Source organism: Euprymna scolopes, chromosome 14, assembly GCF_053919585.1.
Source record: "Euprymna scolopes isolate OS-2025 chromosome 14, ASM5391958v1, whole genome shotgun sequence".
Lineage (NCBI taxonomy): Eukaryota > Metazoa > Mollusca > Cephalopoda > Sepiida > Sepiolidae > Euprymna > Euprymna scolopes.
Window position 1 is genome coordinate 19,022,428 of NC_136495.1, and position 25,504 is coordinate 19,047,931.

General features: G+C 32.9%; 1 protein-coding gene across 2 annotated transcripts in view; it reads right to left on the minus strand.

The window, feature by feature from the left end:
* The window catches only part of LOC145292887 (uridine 5'-monophosphate synthase-like), a 49,937-nt gene extending 29,565 nt beyond the window's left edge, over positions 1 to 20,372 (minus strand). The window contains exon 1 of one of the 2 annotated variants that reach the window (XM_080139014.1): positions 20,196 to 20,372. In XM_080139014.1, coding sequence (XP_079995140.1) covers positions 20,196 to 20,336 — 141 coding nt within the window. In that variant the 5' untranslated portion in view covers positions 20,337 to 20,372. Of the gene's footprint in view, positions 1 to 3,541; positions 3,832 to 20,195 lie in introns of those variants that run through there. The other variant, XM_080139013.1, reaches the window with a different exon arrangement.
* Between the last annotated feature and the right edge of the window lie 5,132 nt (positions 20,373 to 25,504).

Genomic DNA, 25,504 nt, shown 5'->3' on the forward strand with positions numbered 1-25,504 from the left:
ATATATATATATATATATATATATATATAATATAAAGCTGAATGTGTGTGTAAGTGGTCACGAATAGGCTCCTATATGGTTGACTATTTTAAAAAACTTATTACATATAATGATAGAAGATCTATCGAGACACAGAAATGGGTATGTTTGATCTGGCAGAACAGTGGTTCATTAAAATTGTGGAGTCTGCGTTTGCGCCTGGTCCACAAAGTACGGAAATAAAAAATTTAAAATTTAAAAAAAAAACGTTTACAAATGTTTTTGATATAGATGTACATAATAATACTTTAATAAGTATGTTTTAACTTAAATAGGGATGGCATAATAAAATTGTGGGGTCTGCGTTCGCGCCTGGCCTCCACAGAATGGAAATCGGTACAAACTTTAATGAAGACTTTTCATATCTATCTGTGTAAGTATACTTTGATAATTATGTTTCAGTTTGAAGAAATATGGTATTATAAAATTATGGGGTGTTCGTTCGTGCCTGACTTCTATAGAATGGAAATATGTCACAAAGTTTAACAAGTTTTTTCAATATAGATCCACAGAATATTGTGATAAGTGTTTCAGTGTGAACAGGTATGGTATAATAAATTATGGGGTTTATCTATTTTTACTTTCATCATATTTTGCTTTGGTTTTGATAGCCCCAAATTCAACCCAAATTTACAACCCTTCCTTTTCATAACCTATCATACTTTCATAAATCAGTGTGTATGTATGTATATATATATATATATATATATATATATATATATATATATATATATATACACACATACACACACTTTATTTGATTTTACATAAGCAGTAAAACGTTGCTACACAGTCATGAGCATGTTTTAGTCAACTAGTTACCAGTAACTAGAAACTTCTTCAGGCGATACAGCTTATACAAAAGCAAAATTTGTAATGAAAATATCAGGTCTTCCTTGTCGAGCAAGATATATTTTTTATTAATATAAACAAATGTCAGGTCTTCCTTGTCAATGGAAATTAATATCAAGAGGTTTCATCAAATGTTGCGAACTAATTATATATATATATATATATATATATTAGATATATTACACACACACACACACATATACATACACTAAGTTTAAGGTATTCAGGAGTGATAACTAATGAATTTATGTATACGTGTGCATATATATATATAGTTCACAATATTTGATGAAACCTCTTGATATTAATTTCCATTGACAAGGAAGACCTGACATTTGTTTATATTAATAAAAAATATATCTTACTCGTCTTTTATTGAGCAGTCTTAATAACACTGTTAAAGTTTAAGGTATTCAAGAGTGATAACTAATGAATTTAACATGGTTAGTAAGAGTGCTTAATAAAAGACAAGCAAGATATATTTTTTATTAATATAAACAATTTTATATGGTCACGACACTGGACATGCTACTGTTTCAGACAAATGGTCGGTTAAAACCAAAAGTCCTTGTCAGACTTCTTAATAAATGGTTGCTTTCCACAGAAGAATTTGCCCTTATTAGGACATGAAGTTTTGAAATGGTCAATGTTGCAAGATCTGGCCAGAAGCTGCTTGCTGCACCCTATTCTGCCTTGATAGCATTCAAGGCCAGTTTCGAAACTTAGGTGATGCCCTTTTCGCTTCCTTGCAACTTCTTTCTCAGAAAGACTGCGAGTCTATCTCTGCTCTATCGTTATTTTCAGGGCAGGTGCTCATCTGATCTCCAATATGTGGTCATCTTTGCTAAACTTTCACAAAAAAACACCCGACTAGTTACAACCACTATCAACAAACGCAGATTCCATTTCAATCAAATAGATCCTACTTTGTCAACTAAGCTCCAACCCCTGTCCCATCACCACAATGTTGCATCTCTGTACTTGTTTGACAAATATTTTAATAGAATGTGCTCTGATGCCCCCTCGACATACATATCCCGACAAACCTGCTTACCAACAAAATCTGAATATCGAGGTCCCTAAATGCTAAAAAGTTTTCTACTCTAATAGTTAATTTTCTCAAACAGCTAGACTTTGGAATTCCCTTCCCGCTACCTGCTTCCCTGACCGTACTGAAATGTAGAAGTTTAAATGTAACACAAAGAACATCTTGTTAATCTTTCCTAGACATGGTCTCAAATAGTAGCCCCGTTATGTCCGAGTGGCGATATGCCTTGTTAGGGGTGAAAGGGAGTAAAAAAATAAATAAAATAAAAAAACTGTCCCCCTGTGGAACACTGTTTCACTGGCCTGCTACCCGACGAACTACAACATCGTATCCTTCAAGTTTAATGTAAAAAACTTCTTGTTGAGCCGTCCTCTTAAACGATGCAAATTCTACCCAATTTACACCATTAACAATTACAACACTACCACCTTACATTCATTAACATTTATCCTTGAGTAGCCTTTTGGGCCTTGATAAGTAATGATTTTCCTGTAAAGAAGAAAAAAGTTAATTTCTCAAAATAGATTATCCAATCTAATGTCCTGGATTTGGTCTGCTTTTACGTTGCATATACACCTAACTAATTCCCAGCCATTTCTCTGCAATCGGACAAGTGGGGCCTGAATGAGGGTATAATACTCAATGCTATACAATATTACGTTTGTTCTGCAACTATCATAGTTATCTTTCAAACACAATCAAAGTTTAGACGTATACTAAAAAATAATTATAATAAGCCTCTTTTAAGAAGCATAGGGGTATTTTTTCTCCCCCCCCCCGGCCATTTTTGCCCATCCCTATATATTTTATAATTTTAATATAAATTTATAAAAGTATGCACACACTGCAGTAACAGACAGATGACAGATCCGAATTTAAAACTTGGTGAAAAAAATAAAATGGAATAAACACATTCTCTCAAATTAAATAAAATAAAATAAACAGATATTACAAATATTTTGCCTCTTTTGTAAAGTGTTAATTTATAATTTAAAAATTTCAAATCAAATCAAGCAGATAAAAATCAGGGCTCTACATTGCGAGTGAAACGGTCGTATTTGCGAGTGATTTATCAAAATGGCGACTAGAAATAATGAAACACTTATCTTTTAGCGATTGTATTTCTTTCACTGACAATCTACCAAAGCTCATTATTGAGTGAAAAATATCTTTTCAACTTTTTTTTTTTATAAAATGAACAAAGTTAAATTATTTAAACAATAAAAGTTTAAAATATACCTTTTTTTTTAACGAAGGTTGTTTAAAGAAAAAAACATCTGAAGAAATTAGAATGTTTATACCTTCAAGTATTAACATAGAATTACACTTATTTAAAAAAAAAAATACAGAAAAATCTTTATGATGTGTCATGAAAAGAAGATGTCATATTCCAAAAATCATGAGGGTTTAGCTAGTAACTTTTCTATTTGGCTAGTAAACAAAAATATTTAGTTTTAAAGGTCAACTACAAATAAGTTTGTCCGTAGAGCACTGAAAATTTTTGAGAAGTGAATTTGGAACGCTAAATGTGTACACAACAATGTTTGTATTGAGCAATAATTTTAGATTATGGGGGAAAAAAAAAAAAAGGCTAAAACTTACCATAAGTTGAGGATATGACACAATGCCTCTCAAATCGAAGTAAATGGGGGTTTGCATGCCAGACTGGAGTGTGAAACATCCAAATTTCACACATCCTATTTTAAAGAATTTCTCAACAAGATCCTGCAGATGGGACTCCATTATTTCAATAGACACCAAAATGATATAAAGCGGGTCGTTTTCAGGGTTGCATCTTTTTTTTATTAGTTTTATATTGTTTTCCTAATAGCCTCCTATAGACGTCTCCTATGAAATTACAATCTATGTACGCATTTGGAGAAAATTAAATTGCGAACATTAATAATATATTGAATAGTTAACAATATTATATTTCAATAATTGTTGATAAATTTGTAGATGAGTACCTTCAGCTAAATCCCACTCTCCAAATTTTTTTTTTTTTTTTAGGTATGTGTTGGAAAAAAAAAACAATTATTTCAAAATTTACAGTGGAAAATTAGTTTTGCATAAAAATTTAACGTAAATACACCACTGATTTCAGATCAATCGTCTATCCAAACAGCGTTTTAAGAGCATATAAGCCGATTGTTAGAGTAAGTTTTAAAAAATAGACAAAATGAGATATGACTATCGACCCTGCCCTCAACCAATCTCACAAACAGGTTTATTTTAAATTTATTGTCAGTTTTTGTTGCAAATAAAAAAAACAGACGTTTTATGTGCATATCATTAAATTCATTTTTATGAGACAGAATTGAACAACCTTTTGGAAATTGAAATCAACAAAATGAGACAATGTCTCTTGAAAATTGAGCAACAAATATTTAATTCTGAGTTAACATTGAAATGATTACTCTTAACATGTGTAATTTACAATTAATTTTCAATTTATTACTTTGAAACAAAAAAGTCGAACTTCCTTTTCCATTGTTTTCTATGTTGAAATTGAATCATGAATTTTTTATCCTCAATAAATATTGTGTTCAGCTAAATATCAACCCGCACACATTTGCGTATGCTTTTTTATTTTACTTTTCACTAGTGCTGGGTACCCAGCGTTGCCCGGGTGTATAGAAATGGTGTGTGTGAGGGGAGGGGGGGGATAACAACAATAGGCAGTTTGGGTGAAGAGAGGTGTTAAAAAAAATTTTTTTTTTTAAATGTGGTAAAAGGCAGGCAGGCTCAAACCCGTGAAGGCGAGAAAAAAAAACAAAAAAAACGTAATGTCTTAGCCAATATTTCAATCGCGCAACCAGAAGTGAAGAGCGTTGAAATTAAGCGTAGTCAATCCAACAGTGACGATGACTTGCTAAAATGTCAGCGAAAAAAGTGACTCCCTCCTTGTACAAATCTGCCCAGTTTAGGATGGAGGAATTAATGTTTTTGGGCAATTTTTCGATATTAGTCGTCCGAAGGATCGAGCTTGAAAAAACGTGCACGGCCGTTTTGCATGGGTACCTGGCATTGCCTGGGTGTTTGTAGGTGTGCATTGAGAAAAAACAAAAGTTGTAGTAGGTAGGTAGGCTCGAACCTGAAGCCTTGACACGAAGATGAAAGTGAAAAAAAAAAAACCTGACATCTTATGGCTCGGCCAGAACGGGACAGGAAGTGAAACGTGTTCTAATTTAACAATTAAAGAGTTGACACGCAGAAAGTGAATAAGTTAATGCAAGAGAAGAAATGAAATCATGCACTTAACTTTGGCTAGAAGCCAGTTCTTCCCGTCGTCGTGGAGGAAATCAGCTCCCCCAAGAGTGGGGAGCTCTGGCAATGTCTTAATGAATAACAATTGTCTGATATGAAGGGGTATTCCCCGCAGTGATCAAAGCTTATTGCCTTCAACACCTGCTGGCCACAGAGGCCAGCGACTCGATTTTTTTTTCGAATCAGTTTCACTTTTATACGGAAAAGCCAAAGAAACATGCGAAGACCAAAAAATATTGTGAAAATAGCATGTAAAAGTCGGCCAAATAAAAGATACACAATCTCCTTTCGTAAATCGGATATATTATAATCTAGGGAGTATCTAAAAAGTTTTAAGAAACAGTGACCCCCCCCACCCCTACCGCATGCGTTTTATATATAGAGACTAGCAGGGTGCCCGGCGTTGCCCAGGTGAAAAGAAAAAAAAAAAATTTGGTATGGAGGTAGGCTCGAACCCAAAGCCTTGAGGCGAATAGCCTGACAACTTACCACGATGTTATGCAGGCAAAGAAGTGAGGAAGGGGGAAATTAAACGTTTAAAAAAGCAGGTGGTTAAACGAACATGAACATGTCGTTTTCTAGATCACACCATAGTAGTAGAGAAAATGAAATCACAGCATGAATTTTGTAACATAATAAAAGATTCAAACGAGCTTATTTCGTAAATCTAGACGGTATATAAAAGGTTGTAAGATTTAGTGTCCTCTCCGAGCGCCCCTCCCCTCAAAAAAGCCTTTGGCGGATATACAAAAACTGCACACACAAACACACACACATTTTTGCTTTAATATATAGATTAGTTAGAAAGAGGGTTTGTATTTAGGCATCCATGTATATCTTACAATGAAATTTGGCAAATAATTTTATTCAAACTATTTAGATATTTTTTCCTTTTAGAAATTCAGGAATTTGCTACTAATTCTTATATGTAGACATTTTTCCTTTGGGATTCAGAGCACTGTCTTTTCAGCCAGTTTGGTCTGCCTTGCAAGGGTATGACACTGCGTCACAGTAACCCTAAACAGTTTCGGCATAATGACAGTGCCATGACCATTCTTTTTTTCTTTTGTGGACTGTTATCCTCATCTTCATAGTTGTTGTTTCACCACGTTTCGGCCAACTTATCTTCTGGTCTTCTTCAGGTGGTTAACTGCGATGAGATAGGAATACTGAGACTTTTAATTGTATCTCCAGTAATTAATGTTAATTACTAGGGATAAGTTACAAGACTCAGCATTCCTATCCCATCGCAATTAATCACCTGAAGAAGGCCAGAGGATAAGTTGGCCGAAACGTGGTGAAACAACAACTATGAAGATGAGGATAACAGTTCACAAAAAGAGAAACAAAGGAATACACAAATTAATCATCTCAAAGAATTTCAATAAAAATAATCCACTTTATAATAAAATGATTGTAGAATTCCACTATAGACCAAATTACCGTAAGTTTGCAACAACAGATGCCACATATTTATTTGTTATGTCTAAACTGTTATCCACCATTTTATGTAACTTTAGAATGTTGCTTCAGGCACATTTATTCGGTATTATAAAATACATTACATCCTAGGAGAAACATCACCACGATCGCCTACATCTTTAGAGGAACAAGTTCATATTTTTCCCTCTAATTCTTATGTCCTCTCACCGCACCCAGTCATCAAAGGAAAGAAGTACTCACATTATTACTCTACTGACCTTTCATCTTTTGTAATTGGATCTAAAACTCATATACATACCATTAACTTTCCATTTCCCATTTCAAAAATAACAATTTCTTCCTTAAAAAGTTCCATAATTTCCCATGACAAACTGATTATTCTGGAATACAATCTTTTTACATAAACAAACAAGCTTGACATTTACAAATATAGCTGCACTCTCTACACGACACAACTGTTAAAAAATACATTAATCTGAATAGAAGCATATTAAACTTCCATTATCAGAAATTTCAGTACTGATACACTATCATTTACATATGTACACATTAATTATTTGAAATAACGCCACATCCACAAAAAAATATCCTGAAAACAAAATACACTTACGTTCAACTATGTTCACCTCATATGCTTTCCGAGCAGTGATGTTTTCCTCCTGTGCTTTATTACAGGCCGTTCCATTAAAATTTTTTACACCAAGTTACACCAAACAGTTCTACATCTCCCCCACAAAAAAAAAATAATACCATACCCTGAATCATAATTTTTCTGCATGTACGCTATATAAGCACTTATAGAAACGCAAATCCTTTTTTGTGCGTTTACTTTTTACGCTTTCTATGCTTACCATTACATTTTTAAATATTTTAGTTTTTTTATAACACCAAACAGTTCTACATCTACCCAACCTTCAAAAAAAAAAAAAATTACGATACCCTGAACCCCATATTTGCTACAAACGCTACCTTTCCTTTATATTTGCTTTTGCACGAGTTGTACTTTTTTTCCTTTGAAGAAAAAAAAAAAGATAATTTTTTACTTTATCTCCAACTTCAAACTTTCTTCATAAATGACGAATTTTCTAGGTTTCCTTCTATGCTGATTCAGAAAATCTTAATTATATTTGATGGATACAAGTACTTTACGAAATATAACGCCCTCTCTGCGCAGTTATTCTCCAACCCCATCAAAAAATAAACATGTTGAACCCAATATTTTATACATTGGGTTATGTTTGCATTTACACCAGTTCTTTTTTTTTGTTAATATAAATTTTTACCTTAGCTCCAACTACACACTTTTCTTTAAAATAAAGACTTTTGTAGGTTTTGTACTATGCTGATTTAGAAAATCACATTTTTGTTTGGCTGATAAAAATAGTTTCAAGTTATATAATGCCCTGTATTGTGCACTTTTAATCATTGGCTGCCAGATTAATACGCACGGGCTGACCGACACTGCAAGCACCAAATTTTTTTGTTGGTTCAGAGTATTTGCACATGAAAATCCTGACGTATCAAGGTTTCGGGCAAATATTTTGACAACCTCACCTCCACTCACAAAATTGGGTGTTTATTCTGAAATCAGTTCTTAACATGAGGAGGTTGGGGGTTGGGCAACAACAGCAACAGCTATACTTTAATTTTTATGCAGGATAAGGGGGGTGCCTCAATCAGGAAACGCCAGTTAACGGGTCCTACTAGTAATTTTTTTTTTTTTTTTTACATAGAGGTCACCACTTATCAAGGCCCGGAAGCCACTCAGGGATAAGGGTTATTGCGTGTACAGTGATCAATGGGATAGTATCGTAATGATCGTTAGTATTAGAGATTTGATAAAGTGTCTTCATCCCCCACTAAGCCACAAAGTCTATTTTGTACTGTCAAGGCAGGTTAGGCTGTTTTTAGCAGTCCCAGTCCAGATGTGGCAGCAGTACTCCATCCTTGGACATACTTGGCTTTTATACAGCTAGAGAATTGCATCAGTAGTGAGATATCTTCTGGAGCGGTAGAAAGATCCCACCGACCTGGGCAACAGACTTGATGTACGTGTTCCATTTCAGATCAGTAAATAAAATAAAGTTTAATCTCAGATTTTAAATATAAAATTAAAGAAATATAATGTTAAATTAAATTTTACAATTTACATTTTCTATATGTAAACAGTAAATTTGATTTCTGTGAAAAATGTTTAAAAAATTTCTAAAAGTTAAAAAGGTAGAATGTTGTTATGCTTTTATATTTACACAAGTTGTTCAACATTTTTGTTAGTAATAGAATCGGTTAAAACAAATATCTTTTTTTACAAGTTTTAAGCTTAAAAATAATTGCTTTCTTTAATAATTATTACCAAATATATTTTTATGTGAAAATGTTGAAAAAATACTAAAACTTCAAAACATTTTTGAAGCCAAAACTATTAATTTGTAACATTTTTCAGTGCTTTCAGATAAAATAGTAAAAAAAGAGATAAAAAAAGGCTTAGACAATATTTGAAGAGCAAACCACTTACAAATTATGTTTTCATTAATAATTACTGTCAAATAAATATTTTTGTAAAATAATCAGAAAAAAGCTAACATTAAAGCTAAATTGATTAAAAATAAAAGCCCAAACACATTTTTAAAACCAAACTACTTCAAAAATGATTCATAACAATTCACAAATTTTTGCCTTAAAAAGACAAATTACCTGGACTTTATATATTCCTCTTTTTTCAAGACTGAAAAGTTGCAGCAATCATTTTCAGACATTGAACGTGAATTTTCTATTAATAAATAAATAATTTAGGCTAATAAAGTTGATATAAATTTATTCCATAACAATTATTTTAAACTAGTTGTATTCAAGCGCCATTGCCAGATTGCCTAGAAGCAAAATGTAGTATCTGTTCTGGGTCAAAGATCGTGCCAGAGAAGAACATAAGGAAAAATCTGATTATGTATTAAAAGTTTTATGTTGTTTTCATTAAATATTATTCATTTATATTAACAAATATTATTCTTTATATTATTGGTCCACCGACTTAGTCAGATTTAGACCTTAGAATATAGGCACTTGGAATCAAATGAATCTAGTTTGGTTTAGTTTTGCAGAGGAAAATTGTTATTTTTGACTTTGCAGAACATAACTGATTTTGCAAAAAAAAAAAAAAAAAAAAAACATGAATGTAGTGTTGCCAATTTAGCAATTTTCCCCACTATATCTGGAGATTTCATTTGGAATCTAGCAAGTAAAATTTTGATCTAGCATTTAGCTTTTATTTTCTTGAAAATCTGGACATTTTTGACACCCACAGACTGGCAATTTCAAATTGAAGAATTCAATAAAAGCGCCTGAAAAAACTTTAAAACATAAACAAAACTCATCTAGGTAGATAGAAAAGTAGTTTTTATTGCCTTTGGTAACAATTATTTGTTGACTATTTTCTTCTTTCATCATTTTGTTTTCTGTTAACTATTCATAATAATTGCTGTAAAATTGATTTTCCTACATACTTTTTTTGAGGGGAGGGACGTTTCTGCCTCTACAGTTTTAAATAGGATCTAAGTACCCAACTTAATTCAAAATAAGTATTCACTCACTTGGTTAAAGTGTATGAAAGTTAACATTTGAAAATTGTAAAAACAAGAAACTAAGCAACGAGAGCAAAAACAAAAGACAGTAAAAGCAGTAGAATTTAATTATCAACCAATCTGTATACTTGACGAAACTGTCTTAGGTTTTTAGGTCAAAATACTATGCTTTTCAATGCGGTCATTTTACACACTGGACAAAAAGAAAACAAATGGCCACTTGTTGCTTAATGGAAGAGTGACTTAGTTCCTGAAAAGTTGTGAGCAAAATCACTTATGCTATCACTAACGCTAGGTTTAAGTTGCACTTAGTGGTAGTCATTTTTTTTTTTTTTTTTCATTTTTCAGGAATAAAGCGACCAGTAACTATTTTATTTCTTGCATACTGTAAAGACAGCCAGAAAATGAAAATAAAAATATGAAACCCTTAAAACCAGTTTCAGCACCTATAAAAAATTATTAAATTTTATTGCATTTGGTATAATTTTTGTTTTTGTTCATGATTTCTCGACTGTTAACTATTTTTCACTTTTATGATTGATTTTGTTCTTCCTATTGTTTCTTCAAAAGGTCACAATTCATTTTTTTTTGTCTATTTTTACTAATTTTTCAACATTTATTATTACATTTAATTGTTAGCATGCTTCACCTTTTTCTAGGATGCAACATATTGTTGAATAGTATTCCGGGCAACACCGGAATTGTTGCTGGTTGTGCACACACGCATATGGAGCTGGATGCACACACACACACACACACACACAAATGTTGTGGAAATCTTCAAACCAAGAAACGTCATCAAAAGTCATAACAATTGAAAGAAGGGTGCAGAAGCTTTGAAATCAACATACTTCAACTGACAAGTTTTGAAAACAGTCATATTGAAATTTTGCTTTGGATGAATTTAATAAAGGCCAGTAGAATGCGGCATGGAAAAACGAAATTCCTATCTAAAGTTTTTGTAAATAAAAACAAATGCCAGACAAGGAAAAGGTCAGTCAGAGAGAAGACTGGCACTGAGATGACCAGTTGTCATTTTGTGTCACCCACAACACTCCACCACGCCCCATCTCTCTCTCTCTCTCCCTCTCACACTCCATAGCATATTTGTGGAAGTATTATTGCAAGAATAAAATTGTCACTTTTTTTAGATACTCAAAATTGTCAGTGTTTGTTTGGCACATGATTAGCTTAGTGGAGGATGCCCTTTTCTCTTCCCTGCAACCTCTTTCCCACAGAAGAGATGCTGTGAACCTGTCTCTGCTTTAACATTATTTTCATGGCAAGTGCTCGTCTGATCTCCAATCTATGGTCCCCCCTTGTCAAACTTTCACGAAAAACACTTGTCTAGCCAAAACTACTATCAATAATTTCCCACACTCTTTATCTGTGCCTAAACCTAAACGTAGATTCCATGAACAAAGTTTCTTTCTTAGAACTGCACGCCTGTGGAACTCTCTTCGGTTTGTCTACTTTCCAGCTGACTACAATATGGTTGTCTTCAAGTCCAACGTAAACAAGTTCTTGATGAACCATCCCCCTAAGTAAATCAATTTATAAAATTTCTACTACTTATGTATACCCATTAACCCTTATCCTCGAATGGCCTCCGGGCCTTGATAAGTGGTGACTCCTTTGTAAATAATAAAAAAAAAATAATGAATAACTAAAATTACAGCACAACATAATATGTCAACACCACAGCAAAGCTACAGCTCCCACTGCTATAGTAGTTTTACTTAACTTAAACATGGGTAGTTTTTATTAAAAAAGTTTATTGGATTTATTTGTAGAGTGGAAATTAAAAAAAAAAGTTTTCCACAGTTAAAAAAAAAATAAATAAAATTGCAATATTTATATGCCTTTCCACAATGGTAAAGTTAGACACAAGGTTGGTTCTTAATGTGACCCCCTCCTCCCCCAAAAATACCCCCCCCCCGAACTGGTACAAAAAAAAAAAAAGAAATCTTCAATCTAGAAGTATTTCTCCATTGGTTGAGGACAGAAAAAATAAAGTATCGTATCAGAACAGATACAGAAGCATTTATTCTATTCTGAAAAGTAAAAAAAAATAAAAATGCATAGAAAATAAAATATATTGTAAAATCAACAAATCTTGAAATTGTGAAATAAAGATTTGTCATTTTTAAAATGAGCAGACAAAAAATGAAATATACTCGATTATGAATGGTGGTAGGTATTAAAACTGCTGGCCAATTTAATGTAAAATGACTCTTAGTCTATTTTCAGGCCTTTAGGATTCAGGACTGTTAAACACTTTTTGCTATGGGAGATAAATTCTGTGCGTTTTACTTTAAAAAGTGTTTTTATATGGTTGTTGAAATTCGCTGTTAGAATTTGACTGTAATATGCTGAGAGTTGTATGAAAAACTTTTTTTCTTTATTTAGAAAAAATAGCACAATATTATTTGGAATGCGATTTAACAAAAAAAGGCGCAAACTTGAATTGAGCCATTTTTCAATTCCAAAAAAACTTTTGGAGTTAAGATGTTTTATTAAAATTATATTTTTTTTACGCAGACTTTTAAATAAATGCTTTTACAATTATATATTGCTACATTTTTATTCAATAAATGTTTTGGTTTTCAAATATTTTTGTGTTTGGCGAGGAAGAAAAAAAGAAAAAAAAATTTAAAAAAGAAAAAGAAAAAAGAAAAATCGGTCAATGTCTAGAATCTTTCCAACTCAAAAAAAAAAAACAAAAAAACTTTACAATGCCAACTTTTAGAGGTTTTCGGGAGTGTTGAAGCCAAATATATAAAGTGGTGCAGAAAAATAGTTTTCATGATATGAAGAAATTACTTTTTCAAAACGTAAAGAAACACTTTTCTATATAAATTTAACATAAAATGAGAATCCACTTTCTGGCCACCTAATGAGGGCAGGTACTTTTTGGTTGTTTTTTTGGCTAAAAGGGTTTTTTCTGCTTTCATTTTTCAGTAAAGACACAAGGACATTAAAGAACAAAAATAAAGAAAAATCTGTATATGTATGTAATTCCTTATGTTATCAGTGGTGACCATTTCTGTACATGCAGGTGCGTGCATATTTTTTTGCTGCGCGCTTGCGTGTACAGAATATCCAGAAAACTACTTGTTTGTGGCAAATTACAATTATGATATTCGTTTCCAGCATATACAAAAACTTATAAGAGTCGTTATGTTAAAAAGTGATTGTTAAGGCGAAGCAAAGATTTACCAAAACGGCTTTCAGACAGCCCAAAAAACAAAAAAATTATCACTAGGTGGCCATAAAGTGGGTGCTCATTTCATGTTACATTTATATAGAAAAGTCATCCCCACTTTTGGAGAAAGTAATTTCTTCATATCATGAAAACTATTTCTCTGCACCATTTTCATTTTCATTTTCAGCACCCTCGAAACTCTTTCGTCATTGTAAAGGTTGTGCGAAATTCCAGTTCATGTTTTAAGCCGCCTACGCACATTTCTTGTAGGCAGCCTGTGATTGATTAATTTGTATGGGCCAAAATAATTACTTGGCGCCTTTTTTGTAAACATCCATTTTATTTTTCAGTGTACGAAAATCTCCGGCAAGAGCGAAACTCACCAAAAGTCGTCTCCGAGAAGAATGCCTTATCGAGAATGGAGCCGCAACAATTTATTCATGTTTCTATCACCTAAATGTTTGGTGAAAAAGGACTTGAAATCTCTACAAGCAGAGAGACACCTTTATATTGTGCCGAAGATATCCCAATTAGAGGATGGCATCATTTGAACATTTTCATCACGTTTATATCACCTAAATGTTTGAACTTTTCTCGATTCAATTCGAGTTCCAAGGGACTCGATTTATGCCTAATTAAAGGCACCAGAACTCTTGCCAAGAAAACCATGAATCATCATAGACATTTTCGAAGGAAAACCACGCTACCATTCCAACAAAGGGAGTTAACTAGTGGCTCCCAATTTGGGAGGTAAAACTGACATACCGTTTTGCAATGACTGTACCCGGACCAATAACCTTTCTTTGATGTTAGAACTGAATAAAATTTGAGTTTAAAAAGGTATGGTTTTGTAATTGTGGAATTATTTTTGCCTCTACCAGGGAGTATTGGGCTTGGGAAATTAATTTCTCACTAAAGGTTTTTTTGGAATTGAAAAGATTCTAGACATTGACCAAAAAATCTTGTTTGTTAGTGATTTGCCATGTTAGAAGAAATTGGAGTTATCGCCCCCTAACAATAGCACTGTCCGTGTAATGAGAAGTGCAAAATATATATATATATATATATATATATATATATATATATATATATATAGTGCTTCATTTTACGGACTGTGCTGAAATAATGATGGGGTTTGTTTTACAATCTACAGAGGTACGAAAAAGTTGTCAAAAAATAAATATATAACAAATAAATGTCATCAAAGGTTCTTTTCGGTTCTCCTGGTACTTTTGTCTCCCAATTTTCCTCTGCTAAAATTTTGATCATGTGATTATGGTGTCGATAATAAAATAAACTATTCAAGTGCTGCTTACACATTAAAAATCACTATTGGTACTTTATGCACTTGCTGGCGGATGTTTTGTAACTACTTTGTACTTTCACCTAACAATTTAATAAACAAAAAAGATATTGTAAAGCTTGAATTTAACTTGAAAATACTGTTTAAAAAATAGCACGGTAACATAAGTGCATAAGCACCAGCACCACTTTATTTCACATATTTCTTTGTTAAAAGGACCGTTTGAATAAATTCAATGATTTTTGTTTATAATTATAAATTTAAATCATTGTGAATTTATTTATATTTTATCACGTTAAGTTAATACCCCCCTCCAAAAAATATATATATATAAAATGATTTTTATATCGTAAACTGCTTCAGCAATTTCCGAGACTGCCTTCATAACAAGTCGCTACACAAAGATCAGAACTTTAATAAATCAACTTACTATCTTTCAAAGCTTATAACTACTTGAAAAATGTAATTCAAACCCTAATTTTGGTAAATATTTACTTTAACTACAATAAAACACCAACCAATAAAATTTATTTTTTAATGGGTTTTCGGGGTCGCTGAGAACGAATCTGATATTCAAACCCGTCGCAAATTTACCGTTTGCATGGTATTAACCTCTGAAGCCTCGCACTATTTTGTGCCAACTCACCGCCATCGTTTATGCTATTCTTACATGATGCGTTCGCACATGGACGTGTGTAGTAAGGTGACTTGTCACATCGCGGAAGAATTTTTAAGCAGACATTTGAAATAAGAAAGTTTTCAAAAACAAGAAAATGTGGTTCATTTTTTTGAAAAATTACCCCTTCAATAAAATGTCGAGTTGTTAACTTAAGATAAACAAAAAAAAACAAAAAACAAAAAAATAATTCAAATAATTAGAATTTTTTTTATTTCCCCAGTTCAAATAATTAGTATTTTTATAAATTCCACAAATAATTAGAATTTTTGGTAGACCGAACTTTTTTTTAATTCAACAGTTCAAATAATTAGAATTAAAAAAAAAAAAAAAAATAATAAAAAATAAACTGTCGTCATGCGCCCTCGGTTGTATTTTCTTTTTGTTATGACACTGACTTTCATCTATCTCCACAATTATTCCGGGGTCTCTTAATTTTGTTGGGGTTGCTAATAATTTCTTTGTGTCCAACAATAATTTTTGTTCCTTTTTACTTCTGTCATTTGTCTTTGACAAATGATGCACATAGGTCCTTTTCGTAAGACGTTATTTTCTCGTAAGAAAATTTTCGCCTCATTGTAACAAGTCCAGAATTTGCTCATGCTTGTCAAATCCATGCTGAAGGGGTTTTAGGTTTAGGGTAATTTTCTGCCTCGACACCGCTTACGTCAGACGGCTTTTCCCAAGAACAAGGCGGGACATCAGGACCCTATCCGTACAAGGGAACCTTTATTCGGTTCGAAAAACAAGTAATGTTCAGCACTACCGGAAAACAAGAAAAAAAAAAAATGGCTGCGACATCTCTATACACCGACAATCACTTCAAAATAAGAAATAAATAAGAAACTTACTCAATAATCTATTTTTAATATGGGAGAGGGTTTGTTAACTATTCTGTACTTTCACCTAAAAATTTAATACACAAAAGATACCACAAAACTTGAATGAAAATCCTATCTAAAAATAACACAATACGTAAACTGCAGAAGTACCAAAAAATGAAAGTAAAACTACTTCCCGACTGGCTTTAGTGTAGTATCTTTTCTGATGCAATACTTCATCTTTTCTGTCCCTCAGTCAGTGGAGAAAAAAATCATGACTGAGACAATTTTTTATTTTTGTTTCTATCCAAAGTACCCCTTTTTGGGGAGCTGGATTTTCCCCACATTAAAAACTGACCTTATGTCGAACTCTGCCCTCGTAGGGAGGTAGGGTGCTTCTATACTAAGGTTAAATTAAACTATAATTATCATTTATTACTTCCAGAAACTTGGTAAACCGGTATTACTGGAGAAAATGAATCTTGACAATTCAAAAAAATGTTTAAAATTATTTATTTGTTAAAAAAAAAAAAAAAAAAACTATAAGAATCTAATGTTGCTTTCATTTCAAAATTTTCTTAAAATTATATTTTTTTACGCAAACTTTTCAATCAATGTTTTTACAATTATATTTTGATTCCCAGTAAAAAAAAAATGCATCTAAAATCAAGCTTCTATCTTTACATCATCAACGCTCTGATCCCCACCTACTCAATTGAAATGGATGGATCTCGTCTAGGAGAAGCTTATGTTTTGACAAGCTTCTGGGCTTTACCTTTACTCCTGATCTGAAATGGAACGCGTACATCAAGTCTGTTGCCAAGGTCGCTGGAAAGATGGAATACTGCTGCCATATCTGGGCAGGAGCTGCTAAAAACAGCCTATCCTGCCTTGACAGAGTACAAAATAGATGCCCTTTTCTCTTCCCTGCAACCTCTCTCCTACAGGAGAGACGTTGTGAGCCTATCCTTGTTTTATCGTTATTTCCATGGCAGGTGCTCGTCTGAACTCCAATCTCTGGTCCCCCCTTCGCCAATCTTTTACGAAAAACACCCATCTAGCTGAATCCACTGTCAAAAATTTTCCCCACTCTTTATCTGTGCCTAAATCAAAACGCGGATTCCATGAACAAAGCTTCTTTCTTAGAACTGCACGCCTGCGGGACTCTGTTCCGTCGGCCTGCTTCCCACCTGACTACAACCTGGATGTCTTCATTTCCAACGTAAACAAATTCCTGATGAACCGCCCCCTTAAGTAGACACTTCATTAAATTTCCATACTAACGTACTTTACTTGCAATAACCCTTATCCCTGAGTGGCTTCCGGGCCTTGATAAGCGGTGACCACCAAGTAAAAAAAAAAAAAAAACAACCCACTTCCCCGTTAAAAAAAAAACAATTATATAAATTAATTTGTTGTTGGCCTTTCAAAGTTGCTTTAATTAAAAAAAATGTATAAAATTATTTATTTGTTCGGAAAACACACACACACAAAAAAAATAAATAAAAACTAATGTTTTGGTTTTCAAATGGCGCTCGCTCAGATTAAGCAATTATGAATATGTCATTTCAATTTTCTGTTTTTAATAAAAAAAAAAAATGTTTCATGAAAAACTTTTCCAATTAAACAATTACGGAAAAATGTTTCATGAAAAACATTTCCAATTAAACAATTACGGATATATGTTCTCTTTCACTTTTTTTTATTTACTATTTTTCATAGTTCTTTCCGGAAGTTTAATTTTCTTAATTATTTATTTCATGCTTCGGCCATAGTTTGACATAATGATGGCTCCCCTGGATTTGGACAGCAAGTGCGTGAAAAAAAAAATGGCGTCTCCAATTTCGGCAATAAAGTGTAGAAGCACCAGAGGTAGTAAATAGAAACAATTATATACAATAGGTTTAAAAAAAAAATTTTTTTAATCTGTAACTGCGTCGTTATTTCCTCACAAATTAGACACAAGGTCATTTTATAATGCGAAGAACCCCCCCCCCCCCAAAAAAAAGGGGGGATCACTCTGGATTGGAACAAAAATCAGAATTTGCCTGCCTCCTTTACTGACTGATGACAAAAAAAATTCAGAACAGTAAGTAAGGACACTAGAAGCCAGTATTTATCAGTCTCCCATCGCGAGAGGATGCGACACAAAGTCGAAAGGTGGGAAAATGGGCCAGCGCCCTAGGACAAGAAGCACGAGTAGCCCCATTGCCATTCCTTAATGATAGAGCCCAGTAGTAATATAGTAGGTATTTATTTTCTTCCCCACGAAAGCAAAATGTGACACAAGGTCATTTTGGGTTTGTTTTACTGTACACACAGATTCGAAAAAGTTGTCAAAAAACAAATATATAACAAATAAATGTTATCAAAGGCAAGATAAGTTACTTTTCTACCTAACTGGATATGTTTTTAGTGTTTATATTTAATGTAACATGTTTATTCAGCTCGAAAAACAAAGAGGTTACCGATGTATTGGAAAATTTAAAATGGCATCCGACTCTCTGTTTCAGGCAGTAAGTTTGGGAAAATGAGTTATAAATAAAAAAACAGACAAAATACTGTTAGAAGCTCGCTCAATATATGTTACCGTGACATGTGACATAGGCTGACATATATTCGGCGGGTTTTTAACTGTATTTTGATTTTTTTTTTATTTATAACTCCTTTTCCCAAACTTACCGTCTCCTAGAGAGAGTCGGCCGCCATTTTTAATTTTCCAATACATCGGTAAAAAACACTGTTTTTCGAGCTGAATAAACATGTTACATCAAATATAAACACTAAAAACATATCCAGTTAGGTAGAAAAGTAACTTATCTTGCCTTTGGTAACATTTATTTGTTCTATATTTGTTTTGTGACAACTTTTTCGAATCTATGTGTAGGTAAACCAGCTCCCCAAAAGGGGGCACTCTGGAAGAAGGAAAAAATAAAAATTGCCTTAGGTCTCCCTCCATTGATAAAGACAAATTAACTTGAGTGTAGCAACCAGATCAGATATTACACTCTGATCCTGGTCTGTGTCAGGTGAATACACTCCTAGCCTGGAGGCCAAAAGCGGAAAGAAAAATAATTCTTTGTAATCGACACCACGTGATCGTAGAAAACGTGTTTTTTAAGTGAGAAGTTCGTTAAGGAAAATTAAAGTAGAAGAAATCCTATTTTATAAAGAAAAAAAAATAAATAATAAAAATTATTTTTTTCAAAATTAGTATTTGAAAATAATAATATGGTTTCATATTTTAAGGTTAAGTACAGTTAAACACGATATTAATAATTCCATTTGATACACGTGGTTGAAGATGTACGTCGCTTTTCTTTCTTTATTTTTTTTTTGTAAAATTAATTAAATCTGTTTTGAGCCTAATTATTAATAATAATTGATTTTAATGTGTTATTTTTTAATGACTGATTTTTCCAAAATTTGCAAAAATATTAAAATCCAATAAAGCGTGCTTTAGTTGTGTACGCTTTCAACGTCCCAAATTCAACAAATAATTCTTTACTTATGATTTACAAAAATTGCATTATAATTTAAGATATCACAAACTAGAAATATTTAAGGAGATTTAATTTAATATCAGTCCTTTAAAAAAAAAAAAAAAGGACAAACAAAACATAACTTTAACATTTATAAAAACGCACACATGCAGAAATAACAGATAGAGACGGACGACAAATCCAAATTTCAAACTTTGGGGAAAAAATAAAATGAAATAAACACGTTCTCTTAAATTAGATTAAAAAAATTAGATATTATAACTTAAATATTCACGAATATTTTATATATTATAACGTGTTAATTTAAAAGCTAATTTTAAAACTCAAATCGAATTAAAACGAAGAAAACATTTTGAAAAGCGAATTTGGGACGCTAAAAGCGTACACAACAATGTATTGTGCAATAATTTTCAGTTGCAAAAAAACAAAAAATCAAAACAAAAAATTGGCTAAAACTGACCATAAGTTGAGGATATGACACAATGACCCTCAAGTCGAAGTAAATGGGGGCTTGTATACCGGACTTTAGTGTGAAACATCCAAATTTCACACATCCTACTTCAAATAACTTTTCAATCAGATTCTGCCGGTGCGACTCCATTATTTCAAATCAGAAAGAGCGGGTTTTTTTGTTTTTTGTTTTTTCAATACAGAAGAGTTGCGTCGTTATTAGCGGACATTGAACTTTTTTTTTTTTTTTTTTTTTTTTTTTTTTTTTTTTTTAAATAAATAAATAATTTATTTACACCAACAATGTCGGTATAAATTTATTCTATAATAATTATTTTAAACAAATTTGATTCAATCGGCGTTGCCCCCTTGCCTAGGAGCAGAGTCACTTCTGACTCCATCTGTTGTCCTTGATCACTGAAATTCAAAACTTAATATATTTATCTTTATCTTAATCCACAGTGTCATTTTGCCAGGGATTTTTCCCCCTCGGTCAACGGTCTAGACTACGGGTCGGCAACCTCCGGCCCGCAGTCCAAATACGGTCCTCAAGTAAATTTTGTTTGGCCCGCCACATTACTCAGGTTAAAGATTTTTTTTTTTTTTTTGTAAAATATGTAATTTTATTGGGTTTTTTTAATATATATTTCTGTAGTAAAATAATTGATATCGTTTAAAAATAATCATATTTTATTTAATACTTCTTTTCTTCAAACGCACAGAAAAATTATTTACATATTTAATAATATTGTTGTCCTTCATGACAATGTAGCCACAGCAGTTTGGCCCTCCTCCTATGATCAGCATAGTGTTTTGGCTCTCACACTCTAAAACGTTGTTGGTCCCCTCGTCCAGACCATTCTTGCAATGATCTTTTTTCCTGTTAATTGTAGAACAATGCAGATGTTGTGCAGTTGCTCTTACACTTTTTAGTCGTCAGGACCTTAATTAAGAGAGATTAGACCATTTCTGTAATGCCCTGGTCTTTGTTGGTTGTGATGTAGAGTTGGTTCTGTGCAGTTTTAGGAGGTCTACCCACTCAGGTTTTGTCTTCTTTCTTTGAGAAAGGCTTAACTTATTGCTAATCGCCTGAAGCATCCTTACAGGTAAATGCCGACAGGGCTGCTCAGGTATATTTTGCAGACCAGAGTGCTATTTCTCTAGAACGCTGACTCTTTAATCCCACTTTTCCAATCCTTGTGTTTCATCTTCCCAATATGGGAGGCAGTTAAATAACGCCATATTACTTAGAAGCAGAGTGTAGTATCTGTTTTAATACTGAATTTCACCTCTTTTCTAAATTTGCATCAATTATTTACAGACAATGAATTATATCATATTTATGGTTACCCCTATCCCACCCAGATTCATAAATAATGTTTATTCAAAGTTGTTCACACCTTCCTCATCCTCATCATTGATGATTGGAGCATTTCTCATCATGGCAATGTCCGCATGCACTGGTACATTATAGTCCATACCTTCTGCAAGTACACTTTAGGGTACTGTCTTCCTCCAAACAGTTGCAATGAATAATCTGAATCAGTTCATCCAAAGCAGGACTTTTGTCTGTCATCACTGGAACAAGTTTGTCCCCTATACTTTCCATCCCCACTCAGATGGTGCTATTTCATCACTCTATCCCATCCACTCAATGACCTGGAAGAATCACAGAAAATGAAATCTACAGCCAGAGGCGGTTAAAGGGAGTTGTTCTGGCATGCCCTTGCAACTTTCTTGCAGAGCATAACTATCTAATCGACGCCAGTGAATCCTGATCTTCATTGGACAGTACTATCATTGCCTTAGAACCATCGCTTTTCACAACATCCTATAAAATAGAAAGGGAACAAAACAAACAAGCAAAAAAATCTGTCAGTTTCAAACCGCCCTCTTGTCAATACAACGCACAAAAGTCTTTTTTCCTTTCTTTTCTCAACTTGCAATAAATCCTCATGTATTCGATATCATCTTCCATCGTTCGTTCTCGTTTTTGTTCTCGAAGCTGTTCAACAAAAAACTCCGCTCAACTCCTTTGATTTAGAATTCATCCCATTTAAAGTTACCAATTGTGAACATATGCAAATTAATAGCATACGTTCACCAATGAGCGACCTACAAAATTATGCTTGTCTTTTCTTTTCTACATTTTCTGCTGGCATTTTACAAGCTAAAAAAGCACAAGGTCGTTTGCGAGACTGATGATTTCTATTACACATCCTGCATTTGCTTTGGTTGAGATAATGCTTTTGAACAATCTTTCATCGTCTTTTTGCTTTTGATGGTTCCTTGAAACCCTGACTTCTTTCAATCCCGAACACTCTGGATACCGAATCACATCCTGTAATAGCATGCAGAAACAATAGGTCAATACAAACTGCTTTATCAAACACTTGTTCGAGAACCTTGATATTATAGATATAGGATTTCATTTGTCAAAGCAGAAATAGAGTGCATTGCATTTAGAAACACCTGTATGAAACAGACAGAACACGGCCAATAAAGCTTGTCGGTCTGAAAGCAGACATATTGGATGGCTGCCTTTGCAATCTCAACGTCAGCATTACCTTTAACAGACTGAAACAACATCACCTTAACAAAATTAGTTGTAGCTTTATAACAATTTGGTATGATTAACAATTTAATGGCCAAATCATACCATACTAATTAAAATTTAACATTTACAATCTTATAAATAAAACAAATTATGATTAAATAATATATATATATATATATATATATATATATATATATATATATATATATATATATATATAAACAGCATAGTTAAAAAAAAAAAATTTATTTTTTACTATATTGAATCTTCACCTTCCAGAAGAATGTCTGTTAGATCTGGTGGTTAATCAATGGATTTATCTGTTGCACAACGGATCTATATAAACAAATCTAGTGTGAATTTTTGGGAGCTTAAAACGTAATCTTGTTTTAGATGTATATAGTATTGTCTTACTGACCCTGTCTATGACTTGCACTCATAACAAAATCTGATGTTTTACCCCTTATTGTGCTGATTCATTTACAACTTGGGGTATTTTTGCACTTAGTGCACCAGATTTCTGTGATGTTGGCTCAGACTAGACCAACAGATGACATAAACCACTGGAATATGGCAAGCGCCAATCGAAGTTAAAAACAAAAAATAACAACATTTATTGAACCCTAATTACAATGATAACACACACACACACACACACACACACACACACACACACACACACACACACACACACACTACAATTGGAAAAACAATAAAATATAAACAACAACCTACCATAAGTTTCATGAATAAATATTTTTTAAGGAAAAGTTTGATTTTTTTTGTAAGTTTTTAATGTTTATTGTTATAAAAACTTTGAAAGTTTTTTGCTTTCATTTTTTTTAAGAAAAGTTGAAAGAAATTTTAGAAAAACTATTGACAGTTTTTTTTAAAGGTTAAAGTTAGGGTTAAGGCTGGACCGATTAAATTTGTGCATGATTGAAAACTAATTTTTTTTTAGAGTTAGGATTTAGGGTTTAGGGTTAGGTTTGGACTGATTTAATTTGTTAAAATGAACTTCTTTTTGTTTATGTTTTCTTTTCCCAAATAAAAGTTGAAATAATTTTTAGAAAACTATTGAAAATTCTTTTTATGGTTAGGGCTAGGATTAAGGTTGGACTGATTAAATTTGTATGTGATTAAAACTAAAAATCTTTTAGAGTTACAGTTTAGGATGCATTAAATGCAAACGTACCCAAGTTGGCACACATAATAAAACCAGATATTTAATCCTTAAACACTTTAATCCATGTTACAGAAAGCAACACAGTTTCTTTTTTTTTTTGTTTATATTGTCACTCGAGATAATCAGATATCATCATCAGCTGGAAAAATAGTATAAAAATGTACGCTTCTTCATGCTAGGTTCACAAATGGGGCTTACTCCGGAGTTGTCATTAGGTAATCCGACAATGACCTATTCTCCTCAGATCCATGCTGGATGGAATGGCAATTTCACTAGTATGACGATGACAGCTAGCAGACTCTTCCTTCTATAACATGTTAACAATGACTGCCATCATCATCACTATCATCACAGCAACTACAGATGTTGAGCCGGGGTGACACTGATAAAATCGGAGGTCTACACACACATTCCAGAGATGGACTTTGATTTACATTCTTGTATCCTATAAAAATGACCTGAACTGTAACTATCATCAAAAACAAAGAAAGGCTTACATGCCAGGTTAGGAAGATAGAATTGCACAATGCAAAATTAAGAAAAACAATAAAATATTTCAAATATTTTCATTTACGGTTGATGTCTTTAGAAGACAGTTGACGTAAACAACTGGAGAGAGAGGAAGACAGAAAAATGACAGTTGTTCAGCATGAGATTGATATTTTTCCGCCAATGTCCACCGCACACACACACACACACACACACACACACACACACACACACACACACACACACACACACACACACACACACACACACACACCCTTACAGCTAAACAGAGTTGTTATGCTCTGTCTTTCTTTTGTCGATGGACAAAAGTTAATTGTAAATAAACTTCTATGTTGAAAAGATTCCTCTGTGTTGATTTTGAGAACAATAACAAAAGAATTGTTGGGTATATATATAATTTCACAAGCATTTGAAAAGTGCAAACTAGAAAATTATATATACATTCAATAACGCAACATAGAAACTCGTTTCTAACCAATAATCTAACCATAGCTTGAGCCAGTCATCATCATCATCATCTGCAACTTATTTTTTCAGACAGCCAAAGTGTAACGTAGTCGTTATACCAAAGAAACAGAGAACAGAAAAAAAACTCAACTTACTTTTTTCTTTAATAAAAGCTTTTATATCTCTTTCTATCTCTTTCTATGATAAGAAACTAAGACAAAACTAATTTTTCACATGGACAGAAAACTATTCCTTTATTGACATTATTAATACAGAATGAATAAGAGAGAGAGTGTTTTGTCTTTTTATAGATTAATTTTGTCTTATTTTTTCATTGGTAGAAAGAGATACAGAGAGTTTTGTCTCATAGAAGCCCACCCGAGATAAGTGCTGGACCAAGCGGCATGGAACTACAGTTATACTGATCTTATATAATTGTTGATAGAGCAGCCACTCTTAGTGCTACGTAAGAATAAGGGCTTCTGTACTACCAGTCGCATCCTTTGTGTACCCTGGCAACTTCTCCTGCCAAATGCGGAGGACCAAGTGTGGTGCCACATCACCTCCCTCCGGCAGGCTCTTCTCATGAGACGACTTCACTTGATCATGCCTTCTGCTA